At 45.8% G+C, this 25,799-nt stretch overlaps 1 protein-coding gene across 1 annotated transcript in view; it reads right to left on the reverse strand.

The window, feature by feature from the left end:
• Window positions 1-973: 973 nt before the first annotated feature.
• LOC107125960 (NADH-cytochrome b5 reductase 3-like) overlaps window positions 974-25,799 on the reverse strand; it is a 37,947-nt gene continuing 13,121 nt past the window's right edge. The window contains exons 2-9 of the mRNA XM_015429445.1: window positions 23,732-23,863; window positions 20,408-20,480; window positions 17,772-17,878; window positions 14,808-14,937; window positions 13,749-13,832; window positions 13,567-13,652; window positions 4,066-4,165; window positions 974-2,898 (exon numbers count right to left, since the gene is read on the reverse strand). Of these exons, the coding sequence (XP_015284931.1) occupies window positions 2,726-2,898; window positions 4,066-4,165; window positions 13,567-13,652; window positions 13,749-13,832; window positions 14,808-14,937; window positions 17,772-17,878; window positions 20,408-20,480; window positions 23,732-23,863 (885 nt within the window). The 3' untranslated portion in view covers window positions 974-2,725. The remainder of the gene's footprint in view (window positions 2,899-4,065; window positions 4,166-13,566; window positions 13,653-13,748; window positions 13,833-14,807; window positions 14,938-17,771; window positions 17,879-20,407; window positions 20,481-23,731; window positions 23,864-25,799) is intronic.

The following is a 25,799-nucleotide window of genomic DNA, read 5'->3' on the forward strand; positions in this document are numbered from 1 at the left end:
AACATGAAATTGAGCAAACTTCAGAGGACGGCGGAAGACAGGAGGGCCTGGCGGGAGCTGGTCCATGGGGTCGCGAAGAGTTGGACTCGACTGTGCGACTGAACAACAACATAAACTTTGAAAAAATTACTGGCCAATGGCCGCTGACTATACTTGTCCTCAATGTAATGCCCATACAGCAATACGACACACTAGCAGGTGCTTCTGTACTTACGTAGAATGGTTGCCAACATGTTGGTTTTCCACTGGCAGGGCTGAATGTTGTCTCTTTTGGCTGGTTACCAAATGAAGTCTTTTTTCACATAATGAAAGGTTTTGAACTAAAGCAAAGGAACTTGCTGCATTTTGAATTTTGCTGCCTAGCCTTGCAAGTAATTTTTTTTAACTTCCACTTTCCATGCCTGAAAAGTAGGTTTCTGTTTCTCTCCAGGACAGAACCTAATGGCCGTAGAATTGCAGTGATGCTTGCTCTGATCATGCATAGTTATGCAGAACTAAGTTCCACTTAGCCAGTGTCTAATGGGATGAAGTCAGGTGCACACGGCTAATAGTGCACTCCTATGCAGACTCTCCTCTAAATCCTCTGAAATCAGAGACTTTGGCCTTCAAGAGTGAGAGTGGAGAAATCCCTCATTCAACTTGCACCTCAGGCAAGCGCCTCCACATCTCAGTCCTGAGTTGACATTGGGGAGAGAATTCTGTTAACCTTGAATTGTTGAGCGTATCCAAAAAACTGCCTGTGAGATGGTTTTGAAAAACTGAAACAGGCCTCTATAAATCCTAATGTTGATGGAACTGATGGACTTTAACTTTTCCTGTTACCAAGAGTTACGTACAAGGAGAGAGGGACAGACAATGCTGGTCATCTGACCTATCTTCACTGAAAGGACTTAACGCCGACTGTCCTCATTTAAGCTGAGGGTTCAATTCCTCAGCGCTGCATTAAGAACAGAAAATCCATGAAACAAGTGAGGAGGGGAAAAAAAGTTTTATTTTTTTTCTAGCACTTCTATATGGAAAAATTCCATAATGGAAAAGGCAAAGTGATACAAAACGGAGGAAGTAAGCTGCATCCCAAAAATACATTTACGAAAAGGTCTTAAGGCTCCTTTGCCCCACTGTGTTTTTGAAAAATGAAGCAAAGAGATGGTTAACTTTTACTTTCCTGATTTTCTTTCTGCTGCAAGAGCAATTCAATCAGCTAGTTCCAGAAAAATAGTTATTCCTCAATGGGTTCATACTATATTCCTCTTTGCCTTGCTTTGCTTTCTCTACTGCCATACTCTGCTAATGGGGAATGCTGGTAGAAAATGCTCAGCCTAAGCAAATAGGCTGGGACCCTATTTGTTCTGCTCAAGGATGCTACACAGAACTTCAGCATTGCCCTTCTCTCCTGCTCTTGCAAGCTTCAGCCCTTATGCAGCTGATTTTTGAAGTCTCTGCAAGGCTCATGCCCAGCTCCACCCTGGAGGAGGGATGTGGCTTTGCTCTTGCTAATACAATAGGCTTGCTTGAAGATGGACAAGACTTACTTAAGATCTACCTGGACACAAACTTTAAATGCCAACAATAGTTCATAGGCTCGCCTTCCCAAGAACATCTCCTGTGCAACTCACACTGGAGTGAAGGGAAGCTCCACTAGTGCCCTCCCAGTATCTGGCCCAACTTTTCTCCAGTTCAATACAGACTGAACCAGAGCCCTTCCCAGCTCGCATAGTCCTGATCTGAATTCAAAAATAATGAAGCCTGGAAAGAATTAAGTCATGTTATTGATTTGCAAACAGAAGACCCTAACATATATCTGTGCATTTTCACAGGATCATTATAAATCATTTTGGGAAAGTGTGTCTAAGCCGTTTTTTTACAACTTGAAGCCCACTAGTTAATAATTACTATAAGAAAGGACTAATTTAAAGCACACATGATATCTGAAGTTCTTACCAACAAGTTTTTGGAATCATCATTAACATTTAGGAATCTTGTCAGTCTAGAAGGTGATACTGAACCCAAATACAACTGAAAGCAATACCCCCCCCCCAATACACATGTACAAAGTCTAGCATTTTGAAATGCTTTGCATTGGGAATGATGTAATAAAGGAAGAAGCTGGGAAACAACAGACTTTAAACACAAATCTGTAACAAGGCAACAAATCACCTCTGCGTTCTCGAAAATGTTGTTAATGCATTGCAAATACATGTAAAGTCTGAGCATATTTTGTATGCATTAACAAATTCCAACAGCTAGATTGCAGTCTTTGCAAAAAGGCAATATAAAAATTCTGCATGGCTAACGTGTTTAAGTGCAGCTTTCTTCAACTTTCCCACTGTAGCAACCAGACAGTTACAACAAACAAAATGCTTCACGCGCAGATGTGCTTTTCCACCTGGGTATCAGACACAAGTGCTGTTAGGAAAAACTCTTTGGTGAAACAACAGCCTGGATACACTAAGTTTATCCAATGAGGAAAGAGTCAGACGTAATCCAGTGGCCTTTATAAAAAAGCTAGTTAAATGTAGCAAAGCAAAATACCATAGACATTCGTCTACAGAATTCTCAGTGCAGCACTAATAAGACACTGAACTCACATAGATAACTGAGCAGCCCTCTGAATGCAGCTTTTCACTAATACCCACCAGCCCATTTCTGCTCCCCCTTGTCCAAAGCTCTTCCTTTCCCTTTCTCCCACTTAGCACATTCCTTTTCAGCTTATTAACAACCCACATTAGTAAGCAAATCTTGCCTCCTTGGTATATCCCAGCTTATCTAGGTTAGGAATGCAAGCATACTGGATCATTGGAGGAGGGCCACACATCAGGATAAGAACATCATCTGCTGGCGGAGGCATGTGGTCCTTGATCATCTCTTGATTCACAAACCCTTGGCTGTAATTCCAACCTGGAGTCAAGAAAAAGTCAACTGTGAAAAATGATATTCTGCAGACCCCAAAGACATCACAGAAAACGAATGCACTTGCTTCTGAATGCTCACTGAATTTGGGAGGAAAAACCAGAAACCTGATTCACACATGCACACTCCTCCCTAGATGTGTGCAATTCTGAGTAATGACTTGCTCATTTACTCAGTGATGTTCTTCAATCTGCAGTGACTCTGTTTACAATACAGATTTTAACAACTTGCAATACTTAACAGCATAACTGGGGCCTGTAAGTTCTTCCCTGGTTCAGATTTTAAGCAGTCCCAGAGAAGGATGCTTTTCCTCCCATCTTCTCACCTGCTATGGCCTGGAAGGCAGGTCATCTCTCTTAGGGGGGGTGCATTCATTTCAGCGGAATGAATGAACCCCAAAAAACCTGTTTATTTGGGTAATGAAAACAAATGGGAATGATACAGCTGATCCTAAACACAATGTAGAGTCTGGGCTAAGGAGAACTGGGAAGGGTTTTGGCTACCACCTTGCTCGTCTAACAAGAAAGCCGGTTCCAGCAGGACTCCCAAACTGTTAACAGAATCCATCACTGAAAGATTCACCCTTCCAAGGTAGGCAGAGGCGGAGGCACAGCGACGTCATCCAAAGGCGCGGCGGAGCCTGAAGGACGCAGCCAGACCGGAGGAGGACATCACCTGTGTATCAGACAACCTGACTGCCTAAGCGCCAGGAAAAGAACAGCTAGCTGCCGGGAATGGAGCCGAAAAAGAACAGCCGAGCCAAAGAGACATCAGCCTCCACCTGGGTGCTGGTAGGCAGCCCCACCCATAGAATCAATGTGGCCTTAGTTAGGGTTCAATGTGACTAGCACCCCACATGTAAACCGCCCAGAGACCCCCACGGGGGTTAGGGCGGTATATCAAATCGAAGTAATAAATAAATTAATAAATAAATATAGGTAGCACAATCTCTTCCAGCACATCAGCCTTGCAAACTAGCATCCACACTTTCAGACACATATAGATCTCTTCTTTCTTACAGTAAATCACCTCAGCTTTCCCTTCACCAGCAAATCAATTCCACAAGTTTAATCTAGGGGGGGGAAAGCAGGCGGTGTTTACCTCTTTGGGAGGTAAAAGTTACGGCTATAGATAGTCCTCGAAGGAAGTTCTTACCTTCAGATGCTCTATCCAACGTGTACCACAGTTTAAAGCGGCTTGAATTCTGAACCTGGATTTCTTCTAATTCTGGGCGTAACAAGATATCTTGCTCAGTCTGTACAAGAAAGAACACAGTGTTCCTTGTTCACTGGACTCTGTCTAAAGTCTTGAGGAAATGTTAAGCTACTACCTAGCAATTTCCAACACTACAGAGGAAAACAAGCCAGAAACTCTGAAGAGGCAGGGATCCGTTTGAGCTCCCATTTTAAAAACCTGTCCTTTTTCCTTCTTATTCATGATCAGCTGAGCTAAACTTGGTCCTGTGAAACCCTTGTCCGAAACAGATGAAGTTAAACTGTCTGGTTCATCTAGGCACCAGGAGTGGAGACGTCTGCCAGAAATGGTTCACATGGCTATCTGTGATTCCACTTTTGGCACGGGACCATGCAGAAGTCATGAGGTTTCTCTTGCAAGTAAATGGCTTATGTCACTGCGCAAAGGCAGAGTGCAGTTTCTGAGCCAAACATACAGTGGAATCTCTGGCAGTCAGAAGACAAAACCATGCTTTCTCTTCAAGAAGACAAATGCTCCCATCCTGTATAGAAATATTGATTCCTATAGACCCCTGCCTCCCCCCTTGGAATGTCTTCTGATACCTTGTTTCCTGTTGCAAGACAGATGGCTGAACATTTGGTCAGAGAAGCTCTATTGCCATGCCATAAACCACATACCTTCACACCTCTAAGTGGAAGTACTAGACTTCAAGGAGCCTGCTCTAAGGTTACAAGGCTCAAGGCACGTACAGCATGGGGGAGTGGTTGGAGTTTGGAGGGGCACATGACCCGGGTGTGTCCTTCAGAGGCTCTGACCATTCCGAAGTTGTTCCCATGGTAACCCTACCATTGGGCACTCCCAGGTCTCCTTCAATTGGCCCCTGGCCAGGGCTAATTTGAAGACTGAATTGCCGTATATCTGCTTAAACCCTATGGGAGAACGAGCTCTCTCTCTTTCTGTTCCTGGTTGTGAGATCTTGGATGGACACTGCAATGCTCTTGTCCTGCCATGTGGTCTGTGGGAGAACAAAGGACTCCTTGTGAGCTGACCATGTGCTTGCAAGAATGGAACTATTGTTTCTCAAGATACTTGGACTCTTCCAATGGACAATATTGAACTCTTGGACACTTCCTGAAGTTGGTAAATATGCTTCTTACTGTGTAGTTAAGGCAAAACATTGCCTAGCCTTTGTTACTTTTAAATCTTTGTAGTCTGATTGCAAGTTCTGTACTGAATAAACCTTATTCTTGTTTATAAATCGTGTCTGTTTTGATGTGTAACTGGACTTCAAACTAAATCCTTCAGCCCGAACCGCTGACCAATTGGGCTACCTGTGTAAGAGTACTCGTGCAGCTCTGGACAGAGTTGCTAATGTGTAAAACCCACATGAATTGTAAAGCACCATTTTAGCTGTATTTATTGAATTTTTAATGTATTTTATGTTTTGTTTTTCGGCTTGCCGCTTGTTTGCCGCCCTGGGCCGCTCGGGTAGGGCGGGATATAAATCCCAAAAATAAAATAAATAAATAAATAAATAATGCCAACTGAGATTCTGGGGATCTATAATCTCAGGTTGGTGAGGGATTAAGCTGAGAGATTCCTGGTGGCTATTGTTCTTAAATCCAGAGAGCCTATCTTTCTGGGTTATTGAGTAATGTATGGTGCCAGTGTAGAATTCTTTTCCCCATCCCTGGACTGGCCTGGGGGGCAGAAATCTATACACATCCCAAGAACACACGAAAGACACACACAGGCCAACATAATCATACTATTTCAAGAGAACTACAACTCTCCCTCTCTACCTCATACTGCTTCTTAACTTATTGGTTTTAAGCAGATTATTAAAATACAGAAAAAGCTAGACCCCATTTGATTGGCTACATGAGAGTGATAGGTCTGCTATTATCTTCTGATAAAAGAGATAATGTCTCCTTATGATCTAAATTTTAGAGCAAATGAAGAATTAAAAGATTTCTAGGCTCAGAATAAAAAACCTGCATTCAAAGGTCACATGATACAGGTTGTCTACACTACCTGCACCACAGTTGCATACTCTATCAGAGCATGGTATCATAAGATACCCCCACTGCAAAACTCTAGATGGTAGGGCATTAAGGCACGCCAACACAAAAGCACGCCGATAGTGAGGAACAATCCAATATGAGCAGTTATCAGGGAGCTCTCCAGGTGGAAGAATACCAACAAACTGAGCAGAACAAACACGTCATGCTCTACAGATTGTACCGTTATAATCATACTTACATAGAAGTTTCTTAATCATTCTTATGGCTTCCTGTCTGGTAACTGAATAAAGGGAGTCCAAGGAAAGACTGAGGAACTGTAGTTGCTGCTCAAAAAAGTTTATCTCAGTGGGAAACATAAGAGTTCTCTCTGACTAAGTCAAGGTAGCCCTCTTGGATGTTGGACTGTATAATTTTAACTTTAATGGAAGAGGCCTTCAACCAGGCCTGAGCTTCAAGAGATGGCTGTCCCAATTGAACTCGGAGGGCTACCCCTGCTACACAGTTTGGAATTCTGCAGATGGAACACAGGAATTTAATAAGAACTGAATCGATGGACTCCCCTATTTTGTCAATCCAGATGCCAGCCCCATATAAACTTTGCACAGCCACTTTGGCATTAAACAGGTCGATGGTGGCTGGGATATACTGAGCCCCAGATGATTAAAAGAAATGACAGATAATATCTGATGCTGCTGTAGCCAATCTTTTAACATGAGCAGCTTGCACTGACCAAGTTAATCTCTGGTCAAACCAGACCCTTAAGTATTTAAAATAAGGGACCTCCTCAATATCATTATTATGAATTTTCTACTTGTGGTGTACATGTGATTCCCCCCCCCCAAAAAAAAAAAATCTTGGATTTTTGACAGTTGACTATCAGGCATTCTTCCAGACAGTAAGAGACGAAAGACTCAGAGAGGACAGTCCTGTTGTGGTTCTTGATGGCAGAACTGAACAATCAGCAAAAAGTAGGATAGAAACATTAACATTACAAATGGCTGGAGAATAACAGTCCTGGGCAGAGACAGCAGAAATCATATCGTTGATATATAAATTAAACAATAAAGGGGCCAGCACACACCCCTGACGCACTCCCTGCTGTAGGGAAATGATGTTGGAAAGTTGTCCGTCTGACCCATAGCGGACTTGTGCTTAGTTTTAGGTTGTGCTACAATCAGACACGGGGTATGGTATCAAAAGCTGCCTTCGAATCCCTGAAGGCAGCAGCAAGGATCCCACAACTCTTGGTTGTATATTGATTAAGAACTGTAATGCCAGAAGATGATCATCTGTACCACTCCCTCGCCTACATCCAGGCTGTTGCCTTCCCAGGATTTTATTAGTCTCCAACCAGTCCACAAGTTGGTAATAAAAAGGACAGAGCATGATGCTTCCTGGCCACTGATAAAAGGCTGACTGGCTTGTAGTTGGGTGGGTCCGCTTTGTCTCCATTCTTATAAACTGGTATTATGATAACATCTCTCCTAACGGGTGGCATAACTCCTGCTGCATTTATCTGGATGAATACAGTTGCCAATTGATCCTTCCACCATGAGATATTCTCTTTGAAGAGTTCTGGGGGAATGGACCTTTGGATACTTACTGTGAAGGGTCCTTCTCCTATGAGGAAAGGAGGACATCTGATGGGCATTTCCCACCATTGTATCAGGGAGGCAGGAACTAAATTCTTCCTCTTCTCATGATGTGGGAGTCAACCATTTCCTCAGTTCTGGCAACTCCGAAAAGGAGTAGGAACTTTTTAGCACCTAACCTATTTAAACACAAGCTTAGAAACAGCAAGTCAACCAGAGGAAATCAAGTAAGTGACAGGTGTATAACAAGGAGAACAGAGTACACCTAAGAATCAGCTCCTTAGGTTAGGAGGCTTAGGAGGGCTAGATGTCCTTTCCTCAGAGGAAAAGGACCCTTCATGGTAAGTATCCAAAGGTCCGTTCTCCCTCTGAGATGGAGGACATCTGATGGGACCTCCCAGAGCAGTGTCCCTTACTAGGGTGGGTCTTCATCTGTCATGACGTGCTGTAGGATTCACCTGCCAAAGGCAGTGTTGGCTGAATCGTACAGAGTCATCTTTCAGTGTCTCACAAATGTGGAAATAGAGGACCAAGTTGCTACTGCTCATACTTTCTCCGCGGATACATGTTTGGCAAATGCTGCATTTGTTGACGCACTCCTGACAGAGTGAGCTGTAATTACGGTTGGTACTGCCACTTTAAGGGCTTTGTATACTTCTATTATACATGCTTTTAAGTATTGCACCAATAGCTGGTTTGGACATTTTCCCACCAAAATTGGAAGGGGGTGGAGAATCATTGATAAAGAGAAAATCAGTTCTCCTTACATCTTCGGTCCTAATGAAGAAGATTTTGAGTGCTCTCCGTACATCTAATGTGTGCCAAAGTCTTTCTTTGGGGTGTTTAGGTCTGGGCAAAAAGAAAGCAAACAGCTCTCATGGGATCTATGAAAGAGAACTGACCTTTGGTTGGAATGTGGGATCAGTTCACAGAACTACCTTGTCCTTGTGAAAGGAGCACAGCTCAGCTTTAATGGATAAGGTGCCCAACTCCGAGACCCTTCTGGCTGATGTCACTGCCACGAGGAAAAGAGTCTTCATTCTTAGCCATCTAAGAGGTAATTTACCTGAATGACTCAAAGGGTGGTTTGGTCAGCACTGTTAACACCGTGTGCAGTCTCCATGTAGGAAACCTGTGGATTTGGGGGGGATTCTTGAGGGTGGTGCCCTACATGAGGGTGATTAAAAAGACGATGTCCTCCAAGGTATGGTAACACCAAAGACAGAGCGGACACTTGTCTTCTGAAGGTTGGTGCCTTGTGGCTTGAAGATAATCCATCCTGGTGAAAGGCTAACACCTTTTCTCCTGCACCACCTGGTGAACAGTTTCCAGGAGGTATTGTATATTGACTGCCATCTGGACACCAACAGAGTGTCTGTCATGCTGGGGGAATATCCTAGGCATATGAAGATGTCCTGCTCAACCGCCAGGCGGTCAGTTGCAGCCACTCTGGGTGAGGGTGCAAAATTGGGCCGCGGTGTAACATGTCTGGAGAGACTGGTAGAGTTTGGGGGGGGGGTGCCATCTTCTGGAGTGCTGAGAACCATGGGCATCTGGGTCACGAGAGTCACAGCTATGACTTCTGCTTTCTGCTCCTTGACCTTCCTTATCTTCAGTATGACTGGTATGGGTAGAAAGGCAAAGAAAAGGCCTGCCAGCCACTGGGACCTCACGGCGTCTGTTGCCTCTGCTTGTAGATGGAAGAACCGGGAAAAGAATTGACAGAGCTGATAGCTGGATGGGGATGTGAAGTGGTCCACTGACAGAATCCAAAAGTGGGTAATGATTAACTGAAAGGTCCTTGAGTGATCATTCCCCTTCCTTCAAAGTCCATGTCAGAAGTTTGGTGGCTTCCTTATGGAGTCTGGAAGATTTGGATTCCCCCTGCTCGTTGATATACATTTTGGTAGAGATGCTGTCTGTGCAGATCAGAACATGGTGGCCTGTCACTTGCGGTTTGAAATGAAGTAGTGCTAGTCGAATAGCTCAAAGTTCCAGCAAGTTTATAGGAAGCTAGGATTTACTCTTGGACCACCTGCCCTGGAGTGGAGTTTTGTCCAGGATGGCCCCATCCTGATAGGCTGGCATCCGTGAATAGATGTTTCACCATGGGAATGTGGAAGGTCTTCCCTTGGAGGAGACTGGACATTATGGCTGACCATCCTAAGCTGTGTTTGACTGTGTAAGAGACTTGTATGGCAAGCTCTTCTCCATTATTTGCATTTGAAAAGGTCTGAGGAGCAACTGAAGGGATCTGGAGTAAAGTTGTTCCCAATGAAGAACTTCCGTGTTGGAAATTAATAGTCCAATCAGCTTGGCTAACATCCTCAGGGAGGACAACTTGGCTTTGATCACTGTTTCTGCCATTTGTTTGGCCTTGCTGGTCTTTTTTGTTGAAAGAAATAGGCAATTCAATTTGGTGTCTAAGATCACTCTTAAATGTTCTAGTATCTGAGCTGGTTGTAGAGAGCTCTTGTGAAAGCGGATGAGAAATCCATGATCTTGTAGACAACAGATAGTTGTTTTGAGTATCCAGACTCAATCTGACTTCAGAGCATGGCCTTATCAGCAAATCGTCAAGGTAGGGGTGGACATGTAGGCCATGCTCCCTTAAGAGAATGACCGTGTTGATCAGCCTTTTGGAGAACACCTCTGAGGTGGTGGAGAGGCTGAACAGGAGTGCTCTGAACTGAAGATTGGTGCTCCCTACGCAGAAACACAGGAATCTTCTGTGGGCAGGAAGGATAGGGATGTGGAGATAGGCTTCGGTGAGGTTTACTTATGTTAGGAATTCCCCCAGTTGTAGAGCTTCGCAGAGCAATCTGGGCATCTCCATTCAAAAGTGCCTCATCTTGATAAATTTGTTCAAAAATTTGAGGTCTAAAATGGATCTCCAGTCCCCGTTTTTCTTTGGGACTGTGAAGCAGATGGAGTACACCCCCTTCCCAATCTCTGCTACGGGAACTAGCTTCACTGCTTGAGTCTCCTGAAGATGTTGGATGGCCTTGTAGGTAATGTGTCGTTTGAGATGGTTTTTGCATAGTGGGGATGCAATGAATTGTTTCGGTGAGTTTCTAGCAAATTCTATGGAGTAGCCTAGCAAAACCTCTTCTATTGCCCAGGAAGCTGGCTCAATGTGTCTAGATGCCTTTTAACTGTCATAGATATTATTTTGATTGATTTTAATTAGTTTTTAACAAATTTTAACTGATTTTAGTTTCCCACTGAAACTGTCTGCTTTTTATCTTGTTTCGTGAACTCTCGCCCCTCCAGTGAACATGGGGAGGAGGATTTCTTTCTGTTAGTGAAAGTTGCCTCGTCAATCTTATTTAAGGCATTTTCAGCAATTATAAATAGTGTGGAGGAGGTTTTCTTACTCCTTTAACAGTGCCGCCACTGTTAGCTACTGGGGTCTTGTCTTTTTAGACTGTTTTTGGTTTAGAAGCTGTTATAGAAATATTCTCCCCTCCGTTACTGTCCCCTTGGTAGGTTACAACGGGGTGGGGCAGGGTGAAGGCACGGTAGATTTAAGGGAGTTAAGAGAAGCCTGGAGGATAGGGAAAGCAAAGGTAAAAGCTGTTGAAGAGCCCTCATCTGAACAATTGTTTAGAGAAACCCCATGACAGTCTCTTGCATTCTTGCTTGATTTTTGGCAATGTGTGCTAGGAACGAAAGGCGTGAGCATTAAAGGCAATCTGTCTGAGCACCTGAGTGTTTTGGGCATAGCTTTTTTTTTTTGTCCCTGGTTTCAATCAAGATCTTGTCTAGGGCATCATCGAAGAGTCTATTCCCCTGAAATGGGCAAGCTGAAACGATATTTTTTAAATGAATGTCTGCTTGCCATGCCCAAAGCCAGAGCACCCTCCTAGCAGCTGCTGTGGAAGCCATGATCCTGGAGGTGAAAGTTGGGGCATCTAGGGTAGCATCTGCTGTGAAGGCACCGGCCTTCAGCTCTCTGTTGGTCCCTTCCATAAGTCTGCAGGGATGAGTTGGATAATTTTCCTCATACGTACTATGGCAGCGCTGGAAGCAATGGATGCTGTGGCTGAGGCTTTTATTGCTATGGCCATGTTTTCATGTGACTTCCTGAGGGCTATTTCCATTTTCTTGTCTAGGGTGTCTCTGACCGAACTAGCAAAATATCCTAGGGCATTTTTATTTTTGCGGGTGATTTTAATGTACGTATTGGCACTGCCCTAGAAGTATTTCATTTTGTGTCTCCGGGAATATTAATGGAGAAAACAAGTTGTTTTAAACACTCTTATAGATCCTCTAAGGATAACAAGATCAATTTATCTGGTAAACTAATGGCCCCATTTATAGCCAGCAGAAAACTGATTATTTTAAATGGTCTTAAGGAGAGAGTAGACCATGGGGAGTTTACCTGTTTGAACAATCTTGGGGTGTTATAGAGAACTAAAACATGGCACTATAAAGCCCCTTGCACCCAGGGCAATTTCTGGTGGCCACTTTAGCACCTGCTAGGACCCTTACCAAGAACTTACGTCTAGGTGAACCTACAGCAAGATGACCTAAGAGATCCTGAGCATTCACTTTATACATTTTACACACGCAGGTGAACAGAGAGTGGTTCTGCACAGACCAGATCAGAGTGAGGCCATCCCAGCTATGCTATGCCGTGAAGTTTCATTTTGGTGCAAGAGCTACTTGTTGACAGAGTGCTGGCAAATGACATAAGAGCATTCTTTGTCCATCAACCAAAATTATTCTAGTAAGAGCAGTCCACGCTGACAGCTACACACACAAAGGGCAACATTGCCCTACTCAAAGATATCTGGCACAGAACAAAAGGGTTATTTTTAGGGCTGCAGCAGGATTTGCTACACCTGCTGCCAGGAGGCACCGATTTCTGCAGCTGCCTCTGCTGCAAAAGAGCTATTTTTGGATGGGATGATCCCAAAGCAGGTGGCACAGCGGAAGGCTATGCAGGCGTCATTAAGTGATCTCAGAGGTGTTGGAGCAACATGTTAAGAAAAATCCATAAAGAATGATCAAACACAGGACTGCCTTGCAGGGAGGGCGGAATATAAATTGAAATAAATAAATAAATTAGGGGCCAGTCTTAACTGGTGAAGGCTCTATGCCAAGGGCACACTTGGTTATTTTGAAAGCTCCTTTTGATTCTAGTATGAGAGATTTGGAGGGGGGGGAGCCAAAGAAGCCCCTTCCTCATGAGTGGCTGCTTTGGTTTGTTAAATGTCAGGCGTCCTTAGGCATGCTTCACTATTTCTAAAAGACTTTCCATGCATCCGCATAATTCTGACTAATTATCCTTGTAGATCCTCGATGAACAATTTTATAAAACTAGCATTAGCAGAACACCCCAGTGTGTACAAATGTACAAGTGAATCCCAGCAAATGGGGTTGGGGAGCTAGAAACATCTGCTCAGACCACTTCCGGACAGCCAGGCTGCACTTTGGGTTGTGCAGACAGCATGAAAAAAGTATACAGAGCCCAGAGCAGGGTGTGAAGGAATCCAACACATTTCTACTGCTGAGGGATTCTCCATGAATCCTGCCCAGAGGGAACCAAATGGCAACTACTCTTCAGAAAAAGGTGCTGGAGAGGGGTGGCTGGTCCAGCAATAACAGTGCAATGTACAAGACCAGCCATTTTACAAATGGTGCTTTGACAGCTTCAGTTCACTTTCAAGCTTGGATGGGTCAGTAGCTAACTGTGGGCTCTTGGATCAAAGAAGGAAATGCAATCCAATTAAAAACATAAATCAACACATATTTCTACCTTTTAAAACTCCCTGTTTTTAAAGTCATGCCATCCATCAGGTTTAACATCCCCACTAGAAATGAAATTAACTGCCATTTACCTGGTTGGCAAACAGTAAGTAACAGATGGTGGGATCATCTTTGTCCTTCACAACAGCTCGGATGAGCTGCAGCATTGGTGTAATTCCTTCGGGGGAGGCAAAAACAGACCAACTTAAAGAAGCATCGTCAACACCATGAGCAAAAAGTGACACTGGAAGAAGCAGCTGAAGCTCTCACCGACCTGTCCCGCCTGCGATCATCCCAACATACTTTGCATATTTAATCACTGGTTCAGACTTCTTGTCTGGTCGAATGGCAAATACTCCTGCAGAAGGAACAAGGAAAGGAAATGCATGAAATCTATAGAACTATGAAAAAAAAAGCCCAAAACTGAGGGGAAAACCTGGATACAAACACCTGCCCTCCTGCCGCATGGAAGAACTGGAGAAAGAATTCCTCATCAGCTGCAGCTCAACAAGATGGGAGCCCAGCCAGAAGAAAACATGGAAAAGGCTAACCCTGAAAGATACCTGCAAGATCCTAGATTAGCTCCGTGCAGTCACATCCTGTGAGAAAAGGCAGGCCAACAGAAAAAGAGGGGGGTTTGGCTAGAACCCCCATGTTCAGACCCTTCCCTCTGGCTGTGGTTTGCACACCACAAACCAAGAGTGAAAGACAGGAGAATGGTCAGTGGCAGCCTCCACGACAGAACTCAAATGCTGTTCTACCATGGACTCTGTGGGCTCCTGTAGTTCTCTGTCCTGTACTTACATATGACGTACACATAGCAACAGACTTTGAATACTCCCATGAACTCAATGGACATCATCAAATAGTTTCAATCGGAGTTACTTGCTTGCTTTAGTGGAGGGCATCCTAGTTTTATTTGAACTATGTGTAACAGCAACTTTCTCCCAAGCCAGCTGGGATTCCAAGTTAGGGAACAAGATGACATTAGAGACATTGCCAAAGAGGTGCAAATCCCAGTCTGTAAAATCTGATATGTCGTCTTCCTCTGTTAGGAAGACCAGATGTAAAGTAGACTGGGCTGACTGCATCTTCCATCATGGTAGCTTTGATCATCCCTGCATGACAAGCAGTACCTTGCAAAAATCCTTGCCCATCTTCCTCTGGCTACCTTATCTAGTGTAACCTTGAAGGTGTCATGAAATCTAACATGATTCTGTTATGAATACAAAGTCTTTTCCCATCTCCTAGGCTGCAGTCTTGCTCTTGGTTAGGAGGCTCACTTCTCCAGTTCATAAAAAGAACCCATCTTTTGTATGAAAATTATGCTTGCCTTTCCCCTTGTACATGAGTAGTCCACTGGGCCCACGGAAATCAATTGTGTCCCCTATCTTTAAGTGTTCCAAGTACTGGGACATTTTTCCTCCTTCAGGGAATTTTGGATTAACACCTTTGAAATAAATCTGTTTGGGGAAAAAAGACGACAGGACAAATGGCAGCTTTAGGTTCATACTTATGAAGCAGATTAGGTTTCAATAGGGTTGGGAGGATGTAATAAAAGAGTTTTCAATAAATCACAAGGAAGAGAAACAAGAACTTGGTCAATTCAGCCTGCCACCAGAGGTTTAAAGGGAAGAACTTTCCTTTCCCTACCCTTCCATGGATGGAGAGCATCCACAAGAAGAGCTACTAGGCCAGAATGAGAATAGATCTTTGTGGGTATTATACAAAGACAAATGAGGACCCGCAAGAAACTTGCAGGACAGTTATCCCATTCCTCACACCTTTGCTTCCTCCCCTCTCCTCCTACCTCTCTCACTCTCTTTCTCCCTTCTGCCCTCCCTTTTCCTACTCTCTATCTCTCCTCCATGCATGTTACTTCCTCTCTCTTTCTAGACCCCTCATCATTCTCTTTGTTTTTCTGCCTGCCCACCTCATCACTCTTTCTCTTTCTGCCTCCACTCCATCACTCTGTCTTTCTGCCCCCATCACTCTCCCAGCCTCCTGCCTGCCTCCTCCACCACCCTGCACAGCAGCAGTGGTGGCGGTGCTCCCAGCCACCCACCTGCTTCCTCTCCCCCTACAGCAGCAGTGGCAACTCTCCAGGAATCACAATGGATCTCACAGCTACAGAGATCAATTCACCTTAGGGCTGCCAGCTCCAGGTTTGGAAATTCCTGGAGATTTGGGGGTGGAGCCTTGGGACAGTGAGGCTTGGGGAGGTAAGCAGCCTCAGCAGGGTATTCAACCCTCCGAACCAGCCATTTTATCCAGGGGAACTGATCTCTGTCACCTGGACAACAGTTGTATCTCTTCAATAAACTTTCTCTCTCTGTGTTCGAGAGTGAGATGACTGACAGTAATTCTGGGTGATCTCCAGCCCTCACCTGGAGGCTGGCAATTGTAGTTCTCATGGAAGAAATGGCTGGTTTGGAGGGTAGAGTCTATGGCATTACACCGGTCTGTAGTTCCTCCCCTCCTCAAATCCCACCCTCCCCAGGCTCCACCCCTCAAATGTCCAGGAATTTCCCAACCTGGAGTTGGCAACCCTATTTCCTTCCCACCCAACAGCCAACCTACCTTTATCTGCCTCTCCTTCTTCAGCTTTCCGTCTCCACCCCCCTCCCCCACAGCCTCTACCTAGGGAAATTACAGATTTTCTCCACAGTAGAGACCAAAGCAGCTTACACTATTCTATCCTCCTGTTTATCCGCACAACAACCCTGTGAGGTTGGTTAGGCTGAAAGTATGTGACTGGTCCAAAATCACTCAGTCAGCCTCCACCACAAGATGGGGATCTGAACCTGGATCTTGCCGACACTCCTTTGAAGCTCTAACCGCAGCACCACACTGGCTTTCATAGGGTGGCTGCTGTTGAAGAGTAGCAAACAGCCAGACCTAGTTGAGTCATGCAAATCAGGTGCTATCAAGTGACCCAGAGGGTGCTGCCTAGGGATGCCAGCCTCTAGGTGGGACCTGGGGTTCCCCTGGAATTACTGCTCATCTCCAGACTACAGAGATAACTTCCCATGGAGAAAATGGATGCTTTGGAGGGTGGACTCTATGGCATTGTACCTAACTACCAGTCCTCCCCAGGGTCCACCCCCAAATCTCCAAGAGTTTTCCAGCCTGGATCTGGAAACCTTACCCCCCCCCATCCCCTGCTGGTGTCCAGGGGGAGACCTGGCAACCCTAGACTGCTGCCAGGACTAGGGTTGCCAACCTCCAAGTGGGACCTGGAGACCCCCCCAGAATTACAACTAAACTCTAGACAGCAGAGATCTGTCTCCCTGGACAAAATGGCTGCTTTGGAGGGTGGACTCTGTGGCATTATACCCAGCTGAGGCCTGTTCCTTCCCCAAACCCAGCTTTCCTTAGACTCCACCACAAAATCTCTAGGAATTTCCCAGCCTGGAAATGGCAGCCCTTATCAGGCCTGGCCCTAAGGATCCCTCCCTGAAAGGACAAAAAGGGCCCTTCCCGCTTCCCCTGTCTTTTACTGACAGAACCAGTTAGAATCCCCCCCCCCAAACGTTTTAGTCTCTCCCTATTGATGTGGTGGGGCCTGGAGTAGATCCCTGCGGCAGCCATTTCAAAAGGTATTTTTTTGGGGGGGAATTCAACCCTCCCCATTTTTAAAGAACTGTTTGGATTTTTCTGCAGCCCCACAGAGTCCCCTGAGTCTGCAGAAAAATCTGCTGGGGGGGAGTGTGCCTTCTATTGGCGGAAATAAGTATCCACACACAGAGGGGACTGTTGAGATTAGATATACAGATTACTTGTAAGGCTGAACTGGTAGAACCCTAGAAGGACCAGGCCCGTAGCTAGAAAATTTTTAGTAGGGGGCCCCTGGGGAAAGTGGGGGGGGGCCAAAAAGCCCCAAACATGTGTACTGATGTCATAAAAAGTGCACGGGGGTGGTGGGAGGGGACAGGAAGACGGCAAGAGAGAAAGAGAGCAGTCCTCTTGGAACCCACGCAGAAGCCACAGCAGCCCAGTGTCCTTGGCATGGGGGATTCTTTAGGGCCCTGCACTGGGGGGGAAAATCACTGCACTACAATTTGAAAACCAGTGCGCTATTATGGGGGAGAGGCAAAGCACAAGAGGCTTGAAGGGGAACAGGGGCTGGAGCGACACTGACAGGCAGGTGATCGATCGGGGGTAAGGGGGCTGAGGGGAGGGAGGGGGAGCCAAGGATCGGGGGAGGGGCCCGTAAAAACCACAGGAGGGGCGGACCCCGCAGTAGCTACGGGCCTGAGAGGGACCATCCTCAGCTGTTAAAGCTGACTTCTTTTACCTTTACAACAAGATCCACATAACCTTTGTCATCATCACTGGAGACCGGTGTGTAGGGTCTGATTACCAGATTCCCATCAATCCTCGCAGAAAGGTAAATATGCTGCCCTGCAAGTAAAAGCAAACAGGTAAAAGATGTTTTATGCTTTGAAGAAGGCAAAAGGAGCCCACAATCTTTCCAGCATTCCTCCTACTGGCAAACATGATCGTCCCATGCCCATCAATGCGGCATCTAAATGGAGGCACCCACAGAAGTGCAAGGAGCTTCTTCAAATCTGAGGAATTCCCCAAGGAAGGAAGGAAAAAGCCCAAATGAAGGCCTGATGACCACTGTGCATGCTCATGGCCATCTACTGAATGCTGAGAGCAACTGAACAGTAAATGAAAAATGAGGGAAACTAGGGAACTCTTATTATCCTCCTCATGCCACAAATCTAGGATGCCTTACTTTTAAGGCCTCTGACCATTTTGAAACTGTCCTGGCAGTGGATTATTTAGGACTGTAGGAAAAGCATTTCCTCTGATTCTAATTAACTGCAACTCTTTCCTCTTCCTGCAAAAACTCTTTAAACTGTGAAACAGGATGACCTACTAGCAACTTAAAAGTATCCTGGAACTTTTTGTTTTTCAAATCACAAGTTCAAATACTGGGGGACTGAAACAACTGTGAAGCAAAAAAGGTTTCAAACACTTTGCACTGTGGATGATGAGGAATAACTGAGTCACAGTTGGAAACGATGTATTAGTCTTCTTCTTGTATGACCAGAAAGGTATTTCTACTGTGTTCGTCAACTTCACTGCTGTTATTGCACACACTGTGAGGCCAACAGTGTCACATTAAAGATATATAAAATACTGATCGTGCCAATCTATTGGCCTTCCAGAATGTCCCATGCCTTTTAAGAGCTGGAACAGCTTCTTCAGCCAAGAGCTGTGCTGTAGTCAGAGATCTGGTGCAGACTGGGAAGCAAAAATAGCCCTGGAAAGGACTCTGCCCCTTGCCTCTCCCCCCAGCCTGACCCCACAATGGAGGGGGGAGCAAAGGATGGCTCTCTTGCCATGAGTGACTCAGCTGCCCCGGCCCTGTGCCGGGTGGGGAAGCTGCCACTGCTGTAAACGAGCCAGTGGCTCCTGTTCACCACAGCTCACCCACCAGCTCACTGCAAGGATGACTGCAAAGGCCACCCCTCTCTTGGGGCCAAGGTGGCCCTGGAAGGATACCACCACCACCACCCCCGCCGCCATTGAGCCACTGGGATTTTCCCCGGTGGCTCTACCCCTGCTGAGGATCATAGTTGTTTGCCCCTATATCCCTCTGGCAATGGAATACTGGTTGGGGAGGACATCATGAATACTGCAGCACCATTTGCCCATAACCACCACTGGGGAGGGGAACAAAGATACTGTTTCCCTAGGGATGGGCCGGCTTGAGGGAAGGCAGAGTTGGCTTGCCTGGCGCCGGGCAGGGGCAGCCTCCGGTCCCACTTCTTCGTCCTCCTCACTGGACCTGCCAAAGGAGCAGCTCCCCCCCCAGTTCAAACTGCTCAGCCGCAGTGAAACCAAGGGCCCCCGCCTGCACCGGGGGGGGGGTCTGGCATCCCCCCAGGGGTGCTGGGCATATCTGTGGTAGCATGGCCCTCTTGCACACACACCCAGCTAGCTATGGGCCTGTGTCCTTCCTGGGGTTTCACTGGCTTTTCCCCAGTCTTTCTCAGACCTGTTTTGCAGTGAAGGTTTGGGAAAGATCACAGCAAAGCCCCGGCGTCTGCTGTGTGGATGAGGAAGTTTGGATTTTCCTGATCCTGCTCACGTGGCAGACATTTCGCCTCCATTTGCCCATTTCCTTTTCCAGCCATTACCTTTCCCCGCCATGGTGACATTTTTTTACCAGCGACTGATATTGCTATAACAATATAACAATCTGTGTACCAGGTTCTCTGAATTCCCAGCTTCCATTTTAAAAGTAGCCCCTTTCTTTGTGGAGACATAAGGGCCTTTTTTTTAAAAAAATGAAACCTGGTAAGTCAGAAAAGCCAATACATGGATTGTAATAAGGATATAATGAGATCTGCCGATTTAAAAAAACAACAACCAGAAAAGCCCTGGTAGTGCAGGGAAGTGGGATGGACACTGCCAGGGAGCTGAGGGAGGGACACTACGGGGAAAACCTGCCATGTGGAAGGTCTCTTGCTGCTGCACTAAGCTGGCAGTTGCAGCTGGAACAGAGAACAACACACATCTGCCCTTGGGTGGGAAACACTTTAAACATGGTCTATGAATCACACTAGGAACGTTTCAGATTTGAGAACTAGTTTGTCAACAGGCTGCTACACTTATCATTGTTGTATTTCCTTCATTACGCTGTGGCCAGAGACAGCCCTCTCTCTGGCTGCGGTGACCCAAGAAGACCAACAATAAAAAGGCCGTTGGGAGAACGCTCCTGTTTCTGTCCTCTACCTCCATCCTCCTGTGGACAGAGACGCTGTTAATAAGAGGTGAGGATACAGCTGCTGCTTCCCCCTCCCAAATGTCCCTGCCCCTGTGGTTAATCCATCCCCACAACCTTGGCATCTGTTCTCCTCCTCCACAAATCTCAAGCACAAGGGAAGAGGTTCACTTTCTTCATGTAAAACATACCGACAGGAAGGCCTAGAATATGCTCTGGACTGGGAAGGGCAAAACGAAATCTTCTTGTATCATGGCTAATTTCCTGAAAGGCGGAGAATAAGCAGCCATTAATGTCTTGAAAAATGCAATTAAAGTTTTAAACTGATAAGAATGGATGACTTTATATAGCTAATGCTTACAGTTCTTAGCCAAATACTACACTTGATCTTAGCCGAAAAGCGATGCAGTTAAAGTTTTTAATATGTACTCTTTTTGCACTTAGACTCCCCCCCCCCACTGCACACATGGACATAAGCAGGAAAGTTCAGAGGAAAAAGCACTAAAAAATAATTGGGGCTCCAACAACAAAGCTTGTTCACTCAGAAATAAGCCCTACTGAGCTCAATGAGCTCACTCCCTTGTAAGTATACTTAGGACAGCAGCCTAGTCTTTCTCAGTCCTGTCCCCTAAAACAAAGAAACAACTGATTTAATTAACCACTTGACCAGAAAAATGCACATAAAAAGAACAGAAAAAACTTGGGTAGATTAACACTTTGCTGTACAGAAGCCAGGATACCATCTTGTAAAATGGCCACTTTTATGCCATCTTGGTGGTTACGTCCCCTTATGGGTCACCTAGAAATTTGATCTGGGTGCCTAACTTTAGGTTTCTGAGGTCAACAGAGCCACTGGAAATGGTCCTAACAAAAACGGCAGTGCAATTATACTCAGAGTTACTCCATTCAGAGCGAACTGATTTCATCTGGTGAAGCAGACATGAAGTTTCCAACATGGGAAGGATCCCATACTCTTTTTTTTATATATATAAAGGTTTTATTGGCTCCCCTAAAAAGGGGAGGTATTTCGCTTAAAAGAAAAAAAGGGAGGGGTAGACAGTGGGAGAAAGAGAAAGCTGAGTGATATATAAACTGGTAAATTAAACTGTTAGTAATGTCCAATTAATCTTCTTGGGCTTCTTCTGTGTGTTGCCAAACTTCTTTTCTTAGTCCTGTTACATGTATTCTCTGTTAGTATGTTAGTAATGTTCCTTTGAGATTCTGTTAATAAAAAGGGTCTCTTCTGTGCACATCCAGAACCGCTTCTTGCGTGCTGGGTACTTTTACTATCGCTGACGTGGAGGAGCTTCCTCTGTTGTCTCCGTTGTCTTCTCCTTCCGGCTTGTTAGATCCTCCTTCAGGTTGTTAATACGCTCAGTTCATGTACTATAAATCCTCTTCCTTTCATGCCCCGGAGGTCCCCATTTTCGAGAATGGTATCAATTTCATTTTCGCTTTTATATTCGCTCCCAGACTCTCTATGGGTCCTCCTCGCAATTGTTGACTTATAAGCGCTTATCAGGCACTTCTCGCTGTCACAATTCCAACTTATCTTTTTTGCAAAACTCCCGTCGGATTCACAGCCATAAACAGTCCAAACATTCAACAGCCGGCTCTTGCACACAAACAAACGCCCAGACGGAAGTCCCTCCCTCCTTCTCCGCTCGCTTTTGCCCAGCTCCGACATCTTTTCTTTTTTGTTTACTTTTAGAAAGTTCTTAAAATGTGCTCCAGAGAGACAAGCTTCTCGCTTTCAAATACATCAAAGGAAAACATCACTGTCCGCTCAATTCATCCCCCCCCCTCCTTTTCTTTTTCGCTTGTATAGATGGAGGATTAACCTCTTCGCCTTTTTCGCTGGGAGGGGGGGGAAACAATTTTCAGTTCTTTTTCTCTGCATTTTGACAACTCACAGTTAAGCCGATCTTTTCTTTTTCTTTTCCACTTTTGCGGATGGTCGCTTTATCACTCGGTGACGTCTGGTGGCTCCGCTAAACCCCGTTCGGGGTCGCTCACGCAGCAAGGTCCATTGGGGCAGGGCATGGCGGGAGCCTCGCTCTCCGACCTCTCGGTCGAAAGAGCGACTCCCCCCTAGTGCGCCCTAAAGCGCCCCGGATCCGAGCTCCTCTCTTCTGAGGGGCTCGTTCGGGTCTCTGCTCGCGCGGATTCCCTCCTCCACCGCGGGCGGGCGAGGCGCCCTCGGGAGCGACCCGAGGAAGCGTCCACCATGCGCGGGAGCCAGACCGGAAGTCGGAAGGATCCCATACTCTTAATACCCAGACAACAGGTGATGCTTGCTGGATTCTTGCCCTTTGTCTCAGAACCAGTTAGGTAGTATCAGACAATTTTACCCAACCCTTAAAACCTCCAAAATGGTGGCTCCATTTGGAATCAGGCAGCCCTGCCCATCCTGAGTGATGAGTGTCTGTTCTACATATTTATGAAGATACAAGAGTAAACCACCCATTGTATTTATTGACATAATCCCATAGGTGGTAAACTTTCAATGCTCCACAATTTCTATGTATTAGGAAGTACCAGAATGGCAGCAGAGCTGAGGACACATGGACTAAGTGTTGCATATTTGGGCTTCACATTATAGAGATGATTGCAGTGCAGGACCTCCTACCCGTGTTCTGAGAATTTGACAAAAAATGTTTTTGAAAAGATGTGTCTGCTCCAAAAACCAGGCTATCCTGAGGTTCCAGCAATAGTGAACATTTACCAACTTAGTGAGTCAGCCAAAACAGGATATTATGAAGCAGCTGCCATTTATGCAGCAGCACAGCCCCCGCTATGTTTCTTTGGTATTCCCATTCATATACAGATAGTCAAACACAACTTCATCACCAACCACTGTGTGCTAAGGGAGGTGGCAGAGGCTACCAGAATATGTTTCTACATTGCCCTGGAGGGAAGATGCATGCAGAGCCTGTGTAAAGGTAGCTGTTCAACAAGATAGCATCCTCCATGATTCCATACAGCAAATAGTGACCTCTACTGAAGTTTTCTTCTGCTCCCACTTGCATTCTTTGGGGTTCAAAGGGGTAACTAAATCAGTTTTGATTTTGCTATAGGAATCTATGCCAGGGACTACTACCAACTGTTCCCAAATTGCAATTCAGAACTCAAAGAGGATGCAAATCCATCCACATATATGAGTAATGCAAAATATCACATGGCATGCAGTCATAATGGTCATGAAGAGGTGAACCAGACACAGTTCATCCCTGGTATGTCAACTTTTTATAGGAAGGAGATTTTGTTGGGGGGGGGGGGGAGAATTCAGACAAACAAACCTTGCCCACTGTACCACCTGCATCCTAAAGCACATACTATGTGCCATTTCTAAATAAACAGATTGGTTCAAGAGACACAAGTGCTTTTTACAGTCTCCTTAGTAATATAGCTCACTCCATGAAGGATAGACATTCTCTGTGTTGCTATAACACACTGCACTCTTGCAATTACTTCCCATTGGATGGGAGAAATCAAAGAAACATGCGTTTTATTACCTCTTTGTCAATCAGCCTTAGTGGGTATTTCACATCTGGACTCTCCAGGGTAATGGCTGGCTGAGACTTCTGGAAAAGTCTGGCGATCAAACTGTACACAAACCATACTGGATAGACCACAATTCTTCCTAACTGTAACATACAAAGAGGAATTTAAACCATCACTCACACAATAAGCACAAAGCAGCCCACCCCAATGAAAAGCTATGAACAAAAAATATTAGATTTCCGATCAGAAACAATCATTTTGTCATACTATCTAAGGACCTAAGAAGAGCCCTGCTGGGTAAGACCCATGATCCATCTATTCCAGCATCCTGTCTCACACAGTGGCCAATCACTTCCCATGGTGGTCCAACAACAGGGCATAGAGGCTGAGATCTTCCCCTGATGTTGACTCCGTCCTGGCACTAGGATTTAGAGGTTTACTGCCTCTTGGAGGTGCCCTTTAGTCACCATCACTAGTAGCTACTGAGAGACTTATCCTCGGTGAATCTGTCTAAATCCCCCTTTTAAAGCCGTCTATGGCTGTGGCCATCACTACACCCTCTGCCAGCAAATTCCACATTAATCACTCACTGTGCAAAGAAGCATCTCCTTCTGTCTGTCCTGAATTTCCATTTATTTTATTTTTATTTATTTGTTTAATTTGTATCCTGCCCTCCCTACCAAGGCAGGCTCAGGGCGGCTTACAGAATACATATAAATAATACATTAAAACAGCAAGATACATTAAAACAATAATATAAGTTCAAACCACAGCATATACAAACAGGTGCCAGCAACATAAGTAGTAAGAAGTGATATGAAGAAGAATCTACTGCCCATCAGCTTCACTGGATGCCCTCAAGTTCTAGTATTTTGGAAGAGAGAGAAATAGTTCCCTTTGTCAACCCTCGCTATCTCATGTGTAATTTTATAAACCTCTGCCATGTCCCCCCCTTATTCATCTGTCTTCCAAACTGAAAAATCCCAGACTCTTCAGCCTTTCCTCATAAGGATTTGAGAGCCAGTTTGGTGTAGTGGTTAAGTGCGCGGACTCTAATCTGGGAGAACCGGGTTTGATTCCCCACTCCTCCACTTGCACCTGCTGATGTGACCTTGGGTCAGTTACAAGCTCTGGCACAGCTGTCCTTGAAAAAGAGCAGTTTGTGTCAGAGTTCTCTCAGCCCCACCCACCTCACAGGGTGTCTGTTGTCGGGAGGGGAAGGGAGAGGAGTTTGTAAGCCACTCTGAGACTCCAAGTGAAGGGCAGGGTACAAATCCAATCTCTCCTTCTCTCTTCTTCTCTTCCAACCCCTTAGTCATCTTTGTTGCCCTTTTCTGTACTTTTCCAGCTCTGTGAGGTCCTTTTTGAGATACGATGACCAGAACAGTACCCGATATTCAAAATGAGTCCGCACCATAGATCTATACAGGAGCATTATAATATTGGCTGGGTCTACAGCCGTGGGGGGGGGGGAAGACACACTGTCCACTCACCTGGGCAATTACCAGCAATGCCAGGGGAGATGCCCAGGCCCACGGAGATGCCCCAGGCAGGAACAACAGGGGTTGGGTTGAACAGGGTGAAGCCGAGGGTGCTGGGAGCTGTGCCAGAGCCCAGCGCCCTGGCTGGCAGCAACAGCAGAGGCAGGAGATGGAAGTCTGACTCCCAAAAGGACAGAGCAGGAGGTGGCCCAGAAGTCACTGGGAGCCACGCCGTAGAGCCCACTGCCCTGGAAGGCAAGGGTGGTTGCGGTGAGAAAGGAAACCCCAGCTTCCAGAAGGGTAGGGCAGGAGGTGGCATGACCATGCTGGGATGGCAGGGCTAGAGGGTTGCAAGTGGTGCCCACCCTACACAAAGCAGTGACAGACGGGGAGGTGGGATGGCCGAGCAGAGCAGCTCCAGCCCAACAGGCCCCACACAGCCCTGACACATGGGAGGCATCTCCCCTAGAAGGGTTGGGCACAGGAGAAAGGGAGGAGGGACTAAAAGGAGGCTCTGACCAAGAGGCCAATGAAAAAAAAGAAGCTGGATGTCAGCTTGGCCGGAGGAACTCCAGCTGAGACAAGGAGGCCAAGGGTG

Source organism: Gekko japonicus, unplaced genomic scaffold (assembly GCF_001447785.1).
Source record: "Gekko japonicus isolate JY-2015 unplaced genomic scaffold, Gekko_japonicus_V1.1 scaffold169, whole genome shotgun sequence".
In the NCBI taxonomy this organism is placed as follows: Eukaryota; Metazoa; Chordata; class Lepidosauria; order Squamata; family Gekkonidae; genus Gekko; species Gekko japonicus.